The 13,082-nt window shown below is 45.7% G+C and overlaps 1 protein-coding gene across 2 annotated transcripts; it reads right to left on the bottom strand.

Moving 5' to 3' along the window:
- Window positions 1-2,865: 2,865 nt before the first annotated feature.
- Window positions 2,866-11,846, bottom strand: skap2 (src kinase associated phosphoprotein 2). Of its 2 annotated transcripts, XM_047035759.1 has the most exons (12): window positions 11,599-11,846; window positions 11,174-11,279; window positions 11,015-11,040; window positions 10,790-10,888; window positions 9,802-9,882; window positions 9,474-9,557; window positions 9,062-9,186; window positions 8,759-8,822; window positions 8,407-8,532; window positions 7,643-7,714; window positions 6,691-6,803; window positions 2,866-3,414 (listed from the first exon to the last, which is right to left on the bottom strand). In XM_047035759.1, the coding sequence occupies exons 1-12, from the start codon at window positions 11,636-11,638 to the stop codon at window positions 3,322-3,324; spliced, it is 1,029 nt and encodes a 342-aa protein (XP_046891715.1). In that variant the 5' UTR covers window positions 11,639-11,846; the 3' UTR covers window positions 2,866-3,321. The 2 variants fall into 2 exon arrangements, with proteins under 2 accessions (XP_046891715.1, XP_046891724.1); XM_047035768.1 differs by lacking the exon at window positions 11,599-11,846 and having other exon boundaries at window positions 10,980-11,040; window positions 11,174-11,189.
- Window positions 11,847-13,082: the final 1,236 nt, after the last annotated feature.

Raw genomic sequence — 13,082 nt, 5'->3', positions numbered from 1 at the left:
CTAACGAACGACGCGTCTGGTCCCTTGACTGCAGAGCCCATGGGAAGAGAAGCAACTTATGTACTGGCCTGCCAGCCATCCACGTCTGCAGCTCGTAAAGTCACCCTTCTAATATTCCCCAAAAAGTCGACAGAAATGGTGGAAAATCTCACGAAACCTTGATGGGTTGAGTTACATCCCAAATAGACTGGGTCATTACATACGGTTGGGTCAGCCATGCAGGGGATACAGAGAGTGAATCTGACACACAATTTCCCCATTTTTCTCTGTGGATGTGACCTCAATATGGCAGCCATTTTTGGCGCCGAAGCTGCCTGACAAGCAAACCTATTATGGTGGTACTTCCTTCATAACCACAGGTCTAAAAATGTACAGTCATCACTTAACATTGCTGTACTGTATATTCTGCATCTTCTGCAATGTCACAAGCCGGCTAAGATGCTCTCAACTTGTCTGCCTAGTCGTGAGTTGCATCTATGAAAGCCGACCTCAATTAAAACTGACTTCCATTTCAGAGGCGTCTATCTCAGATTTAAAAGGAGCGAACATGGAGAGAAGGGCTTTAATGGAACGCTGACAGCGAGCCAGTTGGAGAGGCAATACGTTTTCCTCAGAAAGCCTGGGGATACCACATAAATAAACCTGTGTTATTCCCGACAGAATCTCTCAATGCCGCTGTGTTTTGATCTACGGCGAGAACAACCAGGTGAAAGAGCAGCGGAACATTCAGACAGCTTTCTCAAGACTACTTCTCCAAAGTGGTAGATACATCACCTTAAATGACAGCCTACCAGTGCAAGGACTTAAATAGTTCTCTGTCTGAGGAGAGAGTAGGTGCTGCTTCTGGGACTGGAGGTCAGAGAAGTCACTTCTTCTATTAGTGGACAAGCCTTGGTTGACCAGCCACCTACAGTTAACTGTGCCTGTTTCCTACAGTTTATGCTTGCTTACACACATAGGGACCAGAACCATAGGAGAACCATAAGGAAGGACATGAATGGGAGAAGTAGTTTGAGAAACCTGTGTGAATCAATATTGATATGATAGGAAACTTTGCTGACTACATTAAACCTATCAAGGATTGCAGAATTCATGAGTAGTCTTTCTTTAGCAACATATTGTCAATCATTCCTAGAAGGCTCATACAATGCCTGGTAAAGCTTTACTTTTATGGTTGCAGGTATTAATTAGTGATATTCTGGTATCATTAGTGAAATGTAGTGCTCTCACAATTAATGACACATTGGCATTTATCTATGAAACATTCTATCTTAGTGTTAAATTGCAATAAAAGAATGTGTATATTCTGGAGATATGGCTGTCCAAAGCAGAGGGGTGGGTGGAGTTGACATCCATTAACAAAATCTTTTATTAGCATCATAAAAGAGAGAGGCAATATTTAGCCTTACTTGCCTTTGGCAGCCTAACCCATTGCCTGGCTATCCTAGTAGGGGGTCAAAGGTAGCACCAGCTCTGCTATGGGATTAGAAATGTCGGTAGCCATACCCTGGACGCTCAAAAACCAACTAGATCATAATCCAGTGACTGTATGACACACATCAGAGATTAACGTCATCATAAACCCAACACTATAAAAACACTATAGCCTGACTTTTGAGCTCTGTGTGGACAGGTTCACCATGTATGGTAGCACATCATTTCCACTAAAGCCATTTGACACAGCCACCTAACGCAGAGACACGTTGCCCTTTAATCCAAATCACCCTCTCTAGTCAGTACATTCCTTTCAGTCCCTTTAACAAAGCCATGGCAGATTTCTCCCTCTCTCTTCTCTCCATATTCACTGTAATATATTCAATAACTAATTATGGTAATTCATTACATCTCCAATTAGCAGCAGGCTTTATTGCCCCAATGCCATAAAGATCAGGATTTATGAGGACTTTGAATGTCACCCAGAGGACAGGGGTCTGCTGCAGCATCGCTCAGACGAACAAAACAGGGAGAGAAAGAGAGGGAGAAGAGGGAGTGGGATGGGGGGGAATGAGGAAGTGTTGAAGAGCAGCACAATAGACAAAGAGAGAAAAAAAAAAGAAAGAGAGACAGAGAAAGACAGCATTGCCATGACTGCTACACAATGCCGCAAAGGCACGAGTCAGCCTCCTCTCCTTGTTTTCCCTCTGCGCTAGTTTCCCGACTGCGTGGTTGGAGTTTGGAAGTTTGTTTGCCTCATCCGTCAGCGCACGCTGCGTACGCCCTCTACGAGGAAGGCCTGGCGTGCTGAAAGTCTGCCTGCTGCCCAACTGCTCCTCAGAGGGTGATAAGACCTCCTCCCTCGCTGATGGGGGTGGGTGAGGGGGGGGGGGGGGGGGACAGCCTTGTGAATGTTTCTCTCCATTCCAATCAGGTACACAGCAGGAGCGCCCATCTGCCACTGCCAGCTCCCTCTGACCAGCCCCCCCCCTTCCCGCATCTCAGGTGCCGTAAAACATGACATCAGAAGTACGATCCACAGAGCGAAAAACAGCAGACCTCAGCTAAATCTGCAAAGTCATTCTGACTGCCAGATTGAGGTGTATCGTTTTGCATGAGCGTACCATGTATTTATGCACTATAGTGAATGGGTTAACATCCTCCAGCTTTACCAGCATTTAAAAACGAATCAAAACAACCTGCTCAGTTCATCTGTTGTCTAGTTTCTCATGCCTAGACACTATACTGCAAAGTGTCACAATAACAAAGGTACCTCAGACCTTCTACATTAACAGAAGTGATGTTTGGTAGAGACTGATGGAGGCTGGTGATGTTTGGTAGATGCCTGTGGAGGTCATCCTCAACCTTAACAGTGACTCTGACGCCCCCTGGTGGCTGATGAACTGCACAAAACTGACACTTGAAAGGTGATTTTGACATCTTTAATTCATTTGCTTGCTGTCTCAAGGTTTTTCGGAATTCTCAGACGAAGCACATGTCACAAACCCACTAAAACATTCATAGCATAGAAAATAGAAATTAAATAGGTAGCATAGCTAACTAAAGCACAACTCAATACCAATCCACTGTATTTTAAACACTAAGTTCAATGGTCACGAATGAACAAATGATGATACGTTGCTGTGTCAGAGCAATAAAAGTATCGTACAACTCGAGGAAATTCTATATGTTCAGACGGCTGCTCAGACCAAGTACTTTTCATCGTCCGCTAATCTGCAGGGGTGGGGTGGGGGGGGGGGGTGCCACGGGCCACACACGCACCACTTATATGAAAAGAAGCCTAATGGTGAACTGCGCATTAGCAGTGGCATGGATAGCAGGGCAGACGACTCAGCTCTTCAGCCATGCAGCGTACCCAGGGTGCGGCTACATGGCGTACAGCTCCATGAGGTAGTCTTTGGGCACGATGCCGACAGAGCCCTTCATCTCCCCCACCCACCAGCCAAAGTTCTGGTACTCCTGGGAGCCACAAAACAGAGGGACGAGGGATAGAGAGAGGGAAGCGGGAGAGAAGAGAGAGGGAGAAAGGGAGGGCAGAGAGAATCAAAGACAGAGTGAGAGGGAGACAGAACAAACCATTCATGTAAATTAGACCCATTTCATACAGTTATTGTTTCATGCACTGCAATACGTGTTTTAATACTGTTATAAATGAAGCTCATAAATTATCAGTCATTAGCTGGATTTCATTTTTTGAGTTATTATGTGTAAGCACCATTGTGTGTGTAGAAGTGTTCGGTATGTATCATTGCGTTCCTGATGTGTCATCGACAGCGGGATGTTATTGTTTGCTACAGGCGTGAACGTGAATAAATCCCCCCCCCCCCCCGGGGGGTAAAATAAAGTGTTTCTCTGATCTGTTTTATTGAAGAACGAGCCAGAGCAGCTCAGAGCTCCAGCTCTCTGGTGCCCCTGGGAAGGTTCTTCACCAGATGAAGAACAGATGAGGTCAGATGTAACGAGGAGCAGATCGCTCACGGGCCAGAACTCCAACACTACAACCCCTCTTTTCTTTCTCCTAAATCCCCCCATTCTCGCTTCACCTCTCCTGTCTCTTACAGGCACACTCTTAAATATGTCAGTCTGACCACTGCACTGTCTCTCTCTCTCTCTGTCTCTCTGTCTCTCTCTGTCTCTCTCTGTCTCTCTCTGTCTCTCTCTGTCTCTCTCTGTCTCTCTCTCCAGCTAGGTCTCCGCCCCTTCTCACGGAAGCTTCAGCGAGTTCGGAGCACATCACACATAAATCTGTCACGTTGGAGCGAGTACTAGCTTCAAATGGGCCACTGGCGTGCTGAGATATGAGGAGGGCGCTGCAGGGGGAGAGATCCGAGACGGGTGCAGGATCTCCCTTCTCCCCTCGCCGGCAGCCTGACCTCACATGAAAGTCCTCCCACCACATGAATTACCCTGGGGGCTTCGAGAAGGAGGGGGTTGGCTTGGTAGGGGTAAGGAGGATGTCAAAGCTGCATGATCCCACCAGCACATACTGTAGAGGGGCTAGACCCAGGAGTGGGAGCCCAGGTACAGTACTAGCGGTCCCACCAAGGCCTAGAAGGACACACATAGCCCCACCCACCTCCCCATCCCCCCCTGCCCCGCAGCGGTTGAAGGGGTGGGTGGAGAGAGGTGGACCCGTTCCACACGTTGGAATGCTCCATATGTTCGATTAGGGAACACAAACACACTGGGCTTCTGCTGGTGCAGGGTCACTCAGGGCTGGACTCGCCGACCGTGTCGCCGGTCCACCCTCGGACAACGCACTGACGACTCAAACGAATGACTTTGCCTAATTGACAAACGCTGTGCACATATTACACAAGGCATAAACGCTGAATGTCACTTCCACCCCATCCAAACGTGGCATGATTAAAATGGCGTGTGTCCCAAGCCCCCAGAGGGTGATAAAGGTCAGCAATCCAGGCTGTGTGTGTGTGTGTGTTGGGTGTGGGGGGGGTTACGGCTTCCAGTGGCTGGACTTTGAAATGGCCACACCTCATTGTGCAGTGTTGATGAATAAGAAAGCACGTACTGGAGCCCCCACAGAATGGTGCAGGAGACTAATGAGATGACCCGAGGAAGGCAATGAAGAAGCCGTTCTGTCATGGTGGCGCTGTGGGCTGTGTTCTGGGGTTTTATATATCGAGCTTTGTTTCAAAGCAGGCGCGAGACGTGAGGCTTCACATTACCAGATTACATTTTTATGTCCTGCAAGGTCTAGCAGGTTAGAGGGGGCTGCTGGCTAGCCTAGCACCATACACACACGCATGCCTGGCAGTCAACACAGGCTGGGGGGCCTGGCAGTTGTAGCTGAGCTGGTACACACTGCAGCTATTCCTGGTCTGAAGAGAGGGGGATGGTGAAAGAGAGCAGGAGGATCAGGAGAAGGAGTAGGAGGAAGAGGGGGAGGTCTGGCTTTTCTGCTGCAGCTGGCCGCAGAGTCCAGACAGGTTTTATGGTCATTGCCCTCCCAGTAGGCCACAACCCCCAACACCAAGGTTTCAGCTATTGGTACTTCCATTCGAGAGCCTCAGTAAATGAACAACTTGATTCCTGGGGCTTTTCTACAGAAGAGAAGCAGTAAGATGTTGGTGTTTGTTAACTATGCACTTCGCCTCCTAGTTCCATTGTCAGTTTCTTAATATATTAGAATTACATATTTTTGCAGCTATAACAATTTGCAAAAAAATGATGAAAAAAAAAAAAGTATTTGTATAGATGTTTTGCCCACCGGCACACATTCTCTACTGCCAATTCCTTTCCAACCACTAGATGGCAGACTTGAACATGAAAAAAAAGACATTCATTGCTTGTGCAAGAAACAAGAGTCTCCCAATTAACTATTGCATACACAGGCAATTTCATATATAATCCTATAAATAATAGAACAATATTATTCATAAGGTAGCCCAAAAAAGAGTATCATTTGCAGGGCAGCGTAAAGTAAACCACATAGATTAGCATGACTCACTCGATAAAAAAAACAATTGAGACTAAATATGAATGCAGTATTTACTAATCCACACTTTCCAACATTATTGGAAACATTACCCGACATATTTTCTAACTCACATGAAGGGAAAAGAATACCCCTTCAGTTCCTCACACCTGGCACACACGCCTCGCAGGGAAGTCTGGGAAATGGCGCGTCCACTACACGTCCTCACCTGTTCTGAATCGAGTGGCGGGCCCTGCCTGCGTTTCCTGAGAACACACATTCCAATTAAAGCGCTGCCTGGCGAGCCCAGGGAAACGTCCGCGAGGCGTGTGTGGGCCTCGGCCTGCCAGCCTCGTGGCGCTGCCCGCCACGCCAGCTCGCTGAAACGCTCCAGAGGCTCCAGAGTGATGGAACGGCAGAGAGTCTGCCAGCCCTGGGCCGGGCCTCCGCCCAAGAGCACTAAAACCGTTTCCGTCGTGACACAACTAATCCCTGTCACAGAGGCCAGAGCCAGGGCCCACCTCAGACTGCAGCTAACCAGCAGGCTTTCGCCCCCCTTCCCCCGCCCCCTGACAGCAGCCAGGAGCTGCTACGATCCGTTAGGAACACTAAGCCCCTCAGACTCTCTAAATATAAAAACGCCTCAACCTCGAGTCTCGTGGTGCAGACACACTGGGAACCTCTCCTAACACCATCGTCTCATCCCTCACCCGGCATAAGTGGTCGAGCACAAAATAAGGATGACCTGAAGAAACCCAAATAGGATGTACGCAGGTGCAGACGGAGGTCCGTCGGGTTACCTTGCTCAGGATGTAGATGGCATCGCCCCGTTTGAAAGTCAGCTCATCCGGGTGGTCTCCATGACAGTCCCACATTCCCTGGTAGTAGTTGGGATAGTCTGTGCTCTTGTTCACTGGGAGGGAGAGTGGATGCTGTTACTGAATATCTGGTGGCCCTCAACGGATGTGGTGGTCTAAGTGTTTACTCAACAGGGGGCGCTGGGGAGCTAACCATAGAGCAGAGAAGATTTCGAGGAGACACACCGCTGACTAAATACAGATTGAACATCATTACCCAACCTAGAGCAGTGAATGAGGCTTGAAGGCTAAGGTAGGTTGAAACTTCAAATCTAAGAATGGTCCACTATGGCTATAAAAAAATGTATACCTGATATTAGGATATGTATCACTGTAATTCAGTCTTGTTGGGCAAGAATTGGCCTTCACAATCTTTTTTTATTTTATTTTACAGGAACTGATACGTCACGTGACAAACAGTAACTGCAATGTTGTTACTTCCAGAGTTGTTTAAATGTTCTCAGCACTACAGAAACCTGAAACCACTTCTCAAAAAAAAATCACTTCCTGTGACCAAGGGCTCAAACTATGGCCTCTGCAGTGCATGACTTCCTGAAATGGTAAAAGGCGGGTCCATTCTGCTCTTCTGCCTCACTGTTCCAAAAGACAAGACCTCAGAAGGAACCCATACTTTGCTTTCCTTCTCTAAGCCTTTACTTTCCATTTACGCAACACAAGGTTGGGTATGTGTTGTGTGTGGCGGGGTATTAAGTTCGCCTACAGACAAATTGTCGACTACATCCTCATTCTAGTATCCATCTCCTCCTGTTTTAACACTGCTTGTCTATGTGCTGAATGCAAACTAAGTTAGTAGCCAGGTAAAAGAGATAAAGGCTTACACTGGAAATGTAGGGATCATACGTTTTTAGTGAGGTTCAGGACGGTTATGTGGTACCTGTCGGAGGAGGAGGGCTGGCCTTGCTCGGGGGCGCCACCTTGGGCTTCGGAGGAATGACAACATCCTCCTCTGGAGAGAAACAGAAAAGAGTGAATGTCTTTGTTGCAAAGCACGGAAAACAAAACCTAGTACTACAACAGAACATATTATAAATACTGTGAGCTTCCAGAAAAGCTCAAACTTTTTAAGATTAAATAAACAAGGAGAAAAGACAGCATGTTCAGATTGTGAATCGCGTACATTCAACAACTGCCATCTAGTCCAGCAGGATTCTTGGATGCATTCTCTGACAAGCACACATGCCTACAAGGTCTGTTCCTATACATGTGGCTCCTACAGACTTGCAGTTACAAACCTCTGGAGGGTTTGGTGTGGAGGGATACAAATGTGTGACCATGCTTATGTTATTTTGTATGCCGATTTGCTGATTAGCAGACGCCTTAGCAGATATATATACGGCAGACAATGAAGTGCATAGCTCTAATAGCACTTCAAAGGTTAGTGCCAGGGAACGGCCTGTAGTTTACTAAACACAGTGCAACAATCACATCATCTCAACTACAATTTTAAACAGTTCTCAAAGGTGCAGCACAATTGATGTTGCGCTACACTGTTTCTAAAGGACAGTGCAGCGCAACATCATCGTTATCATCTCTCGAGTGCAGCATCGTAAGAGAGTACTACAGCAGGTTCTCAAATCAAAAAAGCAGCATCGCCAATACTTTATGCAGGATCTCAAATCCATGGGTCAAATGGTTGACCTGGGAGCTCCTCGTAGATGTCGTCGTCATCATTATCAACGGGCTCAGGGGAGAGGGGGACTGGGTGATCGATGTCATCGTATGTCGGCTGGTCGTCATCATCCAGGGGGATGATCCCTGTCATGTCTGCACACATGGGCACACACATACGGACACATGGGCGCACACACACACACGGACAGACACACACACACAGGGATACACACACAGGCATTGACAGACAGACACACCATAGCAAGAGTCAATTGGGGTTCATTTGTCCATCCTGATGGCAATGCATCAGCAACAGAGACACCCAGGTCGCTACATTCCACAGGCCAACTACTGTAGTCAAATGGTGGGCTGTGCACACCTTTCAGCACAAAGTCTATCTGTTCCACCCACTCCTCAGCCTCCTTCTGGGATGACGCGCAAAACTGTGGAGAGGCAGAGAAAGCTGCAGTCAGTCCACCAAATAGTCTCACCTAATGTCATTAGCATAAACAAACAGCACGGCATTCGTGCAGTAACAAAATAGTCTGTCAAATGAAGCCCAAGTGTATCCAATGAAAGCCTTAACGTCTGTAAGTCAACTTTCGACTCTAGCGTGGTTAGCAGTGTAACGAGGGCTGCAGGGATTACAGTATCCTACAGGGCTGTCAAAAGCCATGCTCACCTGATATACCCGCTTGTCAGGGGCCGAAATCTCAAAGCAGCAATCCTTCTTCGAGTCTTTGCGGAGAGTGTTATTCATTTTGACATTGTAGCCTTCAATTCCAAAATCACCCTTCTGCTGCTTGTCTGGTTATACCAACACAACAATATCAACGGCTATAGCAGACGGTAACCTCAACATCCTCGTGATTAAACGCATAGCCTAAATCCAAAATCTACAGTGCCTTTGATAGTGGAATGACAGCGTTGGGGAAAAAGCCAACATGAAAAAGCCTAGTATTTCAAATGACCCCAGTCAGATGTGTTATTATACCCAGTTCGTTGGTGCGGCATACCATGAAGAGTGAACGTCATCCATCTTCAAGCTCCATCAACATTCGACGTTGGAATGCCAGTGGACCCATCTCACTTACCTTTATCACTGCCATAGTAGTAGAAGGTATGCTGGCTCAGAGCACACCATCTCTTCTGCCACTCTGTACCAAAGAAGCTGTGATCTGTAACAGACCACAAGGGTTTCAGTTGGTTATCAGTGTTGATCTGTGGGCAACTAACTGAGAAGCTTTTGTGACACTGCTTGTACAAAAGAGCCATACAAATAAAGTTCGATTTGATGACAGCAGGACCCTATACTGTAGCATTCAGGAGGCAAAATACTTGTGAAAAGTTCATACAGTTAGTATGCCGTCTCATCTCTCCCTTCGAACCCTTTTGTGTGTGTGTGTGTGTGTGGACACCCACCCTTCCGACGTTTCTCAAGGTTCCCTGCTTTGAAGACAAACTGCAGGTCCTGGGCTGCCACAGGAGGTGACTGGTGGGTGCCTGGAGAGGGCGAGAATTCGAGTTTGACCGTCAAGTTGTTTTCATATCTTCTCGTCTCCTGTGCAGACTATTATGGCTGAGCTGACAGGGCTAATGTCCCCTTGACACAGCAGAAAACCAGTCACTGTTTTCAGTTAAACCAGAGCCCTTAGAGGCCTACTGGCCCAGCAGAGTGAATACGTGTGTTCTGAATGTAAGAACTCTGTTAAAAAGGGTCACTTACATACAGTGACTCAAATGTAGCTTTTCTAATTAGGTTTGTCATCTATTAGGTTGAAGTTGAGAGTCTGATCCACCAATGAATGTTGTGTTGCATGTAAGCAGTGGAGACTGCCCATTCAGAGTGCAACTTCAATGCAAATGTTCAACTGCTGTGTCAAAGTTGCTTTGAGTGAATGAGGGGTCATAAAAATAGCAGCTGCTTAAAGCCATTAAAACCAAGAACCCCTGACCAACATTTCACTGGTCTTATATTGATACTCTTATTAACAGATCTAAACACCCTATCACAGTAGGATATATAACAGGACCAACGTGAGGTGGACACTACTGTACATCCACAAATGTTTTTTGTTACATTACAGAGAGCCTGTAACTCCAGGTCTCGTGACCGCGTCTGTAACTAATAAAACAGGCTCCCTTCTCAAGGGCTGTGTAGTGGAAGGGCTGTGTAGTGGAAGGGCTGTGTGGTGGTGGAAGGGGTGCGCGGTGGTGGGGGGTGGGGATTTCTCACCAGCCGTTGTGCTGTCAAAATGCTTCCAAAGCCTGTTGCCAAGTTACAACTGGAATGTCTCGACTTTCACTCACAAACTCTGGTTTGCTTTAGCTTTTCCCAAAGTAATTTTGGGCATCTTAGCAGTGTATTCACAATAGTATGGAATCACTTTTTCCTTCTGATGGTACTTACATTCAGAGGTGTCCTCATCTCTGTCTGTGCGCTCTGACTGCAGTGATACCCCATCATTGTTGCTTTCCATTTCTTCCTCCTCACCAGAATCCTCGCCATCTTATTAATCAGAAGTTTTATTTATATATATGTATTCAATGCCATCAATTTGGAACTGTGTTTGAACTGAAGGCCATATACAGGCACCAACCATAGAAAGTGTGATTTCAGAATCCAAAAACTCACTTTTCTCTTTAAAATCTTGAGGGTAACTGTCGGAGACAAAAACAAATTATCTTTGCACAGTAAAACGGAAAGACAACACCCCAACGCCAAAATCAACAATATCATTATTAAACCGGAGTGAGTTCATATAGGCTATGCCTATCTAGAAGCCGTGCATACCCAGTTTTGACATCTTTAATTCGTTTGATGATGGATTCTTTTTTCTCTTTAGCCTTCTTGCTCAAATTTTCCCCTTTGAGACCATCAGAGAGGAACGCTTCTATATCTAAAAGGCAATAAACGCAAATTATTAGCCAACAAAAAACAGCGTTTTAGCGGGCTTCGGTAGACTTGCTGTGCAACTAAAGCCTAGGGATTTGAGGAAAGCCTAGCTACAATATTTAAAACTGAGAGGCGATAGTCAACTTCTCGGGTAGCCTACACCTGACACGTGTGAGCCTTCTCTCTGCCATTATGCAAACAACAAGCGCTTCCCTTTTTTCTCAGAACAGTCAGGAGTGTTTTGTTTAGTATTTTGTTTAGGTTTGACTACATTTGACCATATGACATTAGTTCAGAGAACATTTTGCGGTTGTTTTAAATACCTGAGATAAGCGTCGTTAACTCATCCGGAATGGCCCGCATGTCGCCAACATGTAAATACAGACAGTAGATACAACTATCGTCCAGCAAGTCTAATACGGAAGTAACGGTTGGAGGGACACGGAAGTATAAGTGCCACTAATCTCATAAAATCCAATGTCCATTGAACGATTTGAAACATTAGACAACAAAGCCCTTTCCGCCTACGCCATGCTTTACCTGCGAGCACGCCCACTTTGATGATGAGTCACTGACAGAAAATATATATTTAGGCTACATAGCTACATAGTCTAAAACAGCAGCGTTCTGGCATTTTAGTGAATGCTGCCATGGACACACATGTAGCCATTGGTCCACTAATGCGGGCAGATGGCACTGGGGACGGTGGGGACATGTCCCCCCAGATTCCTAGTGACCCCGATCCGTCCTCACCACTCTCGCTTCGTTAGGCCACAAGCATCAGTTAATAACTGCACAGCTGATTAGGCAATGTATTAGCGTGTGTAACGTTGTTAGCGTGTATTAGCGGGTGTAACGTTGTTAGTGTGTATTAGCAGGTAGACACTAGTAAGGTTGCTGATGGTGGTGCCCATATCATCTGCGGAGGCAGAACGCAGTTTCAGTGCGTTACGCGGATTGAAAACATGGTTGCGATCAACCATGACACAAAAAAGGCTCAATGGCATTGCTGTTTGCCATATTCACCAAGACATAGCCTACTTGACAAACAGGACAAGATATTGCCCAGCAATATCTTCTGGGAAATGAAAGGAGGAGAGATGTTTTTGGGACATTTTGAGTCTGGTTCTAGAGGGTAAATTTGTTTGGCTGCAGAGGGAATTTTAATTTTAATTTTTTTCTTTATCATTGGAAAAAATGTACAATGAAAAGTCATACTTGCAGAGGGAATTCCGAATATTTAATTGAAAGGTTCAATTTAATTTCACATTTCATGCTCAGGGGTGCAGATGGAATGTATACTATACTTATTTTTATTTATGTAAATCTGTTTAGGTGTTTATACTTCCGTTTTCATACACATTGTTATATTTGTAATTATTTACATCCTGCTGAGATCAGCAAATATTTAAAATATTAAATAAAAATTTAAATAAAACATTTACCCAGGGCATGAAGTTTTGGTGCGTGATTGACATATTAATGTTTATTGCAGCTTCAGTATATATACATATACATTACACAAAATAACTAATTGAGTTGGAATCATTTGCTGACAGCTTGGTCCCCCCCAGTTAAAAAAAATCCATCTGCACCCCTGAGTCAACTGAACTCTTTTCTTGCGCCCTCCTGAGTTTACAAAACAGGTAATCATTGTCAGTGTCAAAAGTCATTGTCAGTCAGTCAGGGGCGCTGGTGAGGCACCCTCGGATCAGGTATCATTCTGTGATAAATATCATTCAATATAAAAATGACATTTGGCACTGCACTTCTTAAACCAGATATAATTGTATTATCGACCTTAAAA

The sequence above is a fragment of the Hypomesus transpacificus genome, chromosome 2, assembly GCF_021917145.1.
Source record: "Hypomesus transpacificus isolate Combined female chromosome 2, fHypTra1, whole genome shotgun sequence".
Classification (NCBI taxonomy): Eukaryota; Metazoa; Chordata; class Actinopteri; order Osmeriformes; family Osmeridae; genus Hypomesus; species Hypomesus transpacificus.
Note: the sequence above shows the minus strand (reverse complement) of the source record. Positions and strands in the feature narration are given on the sequence as shown.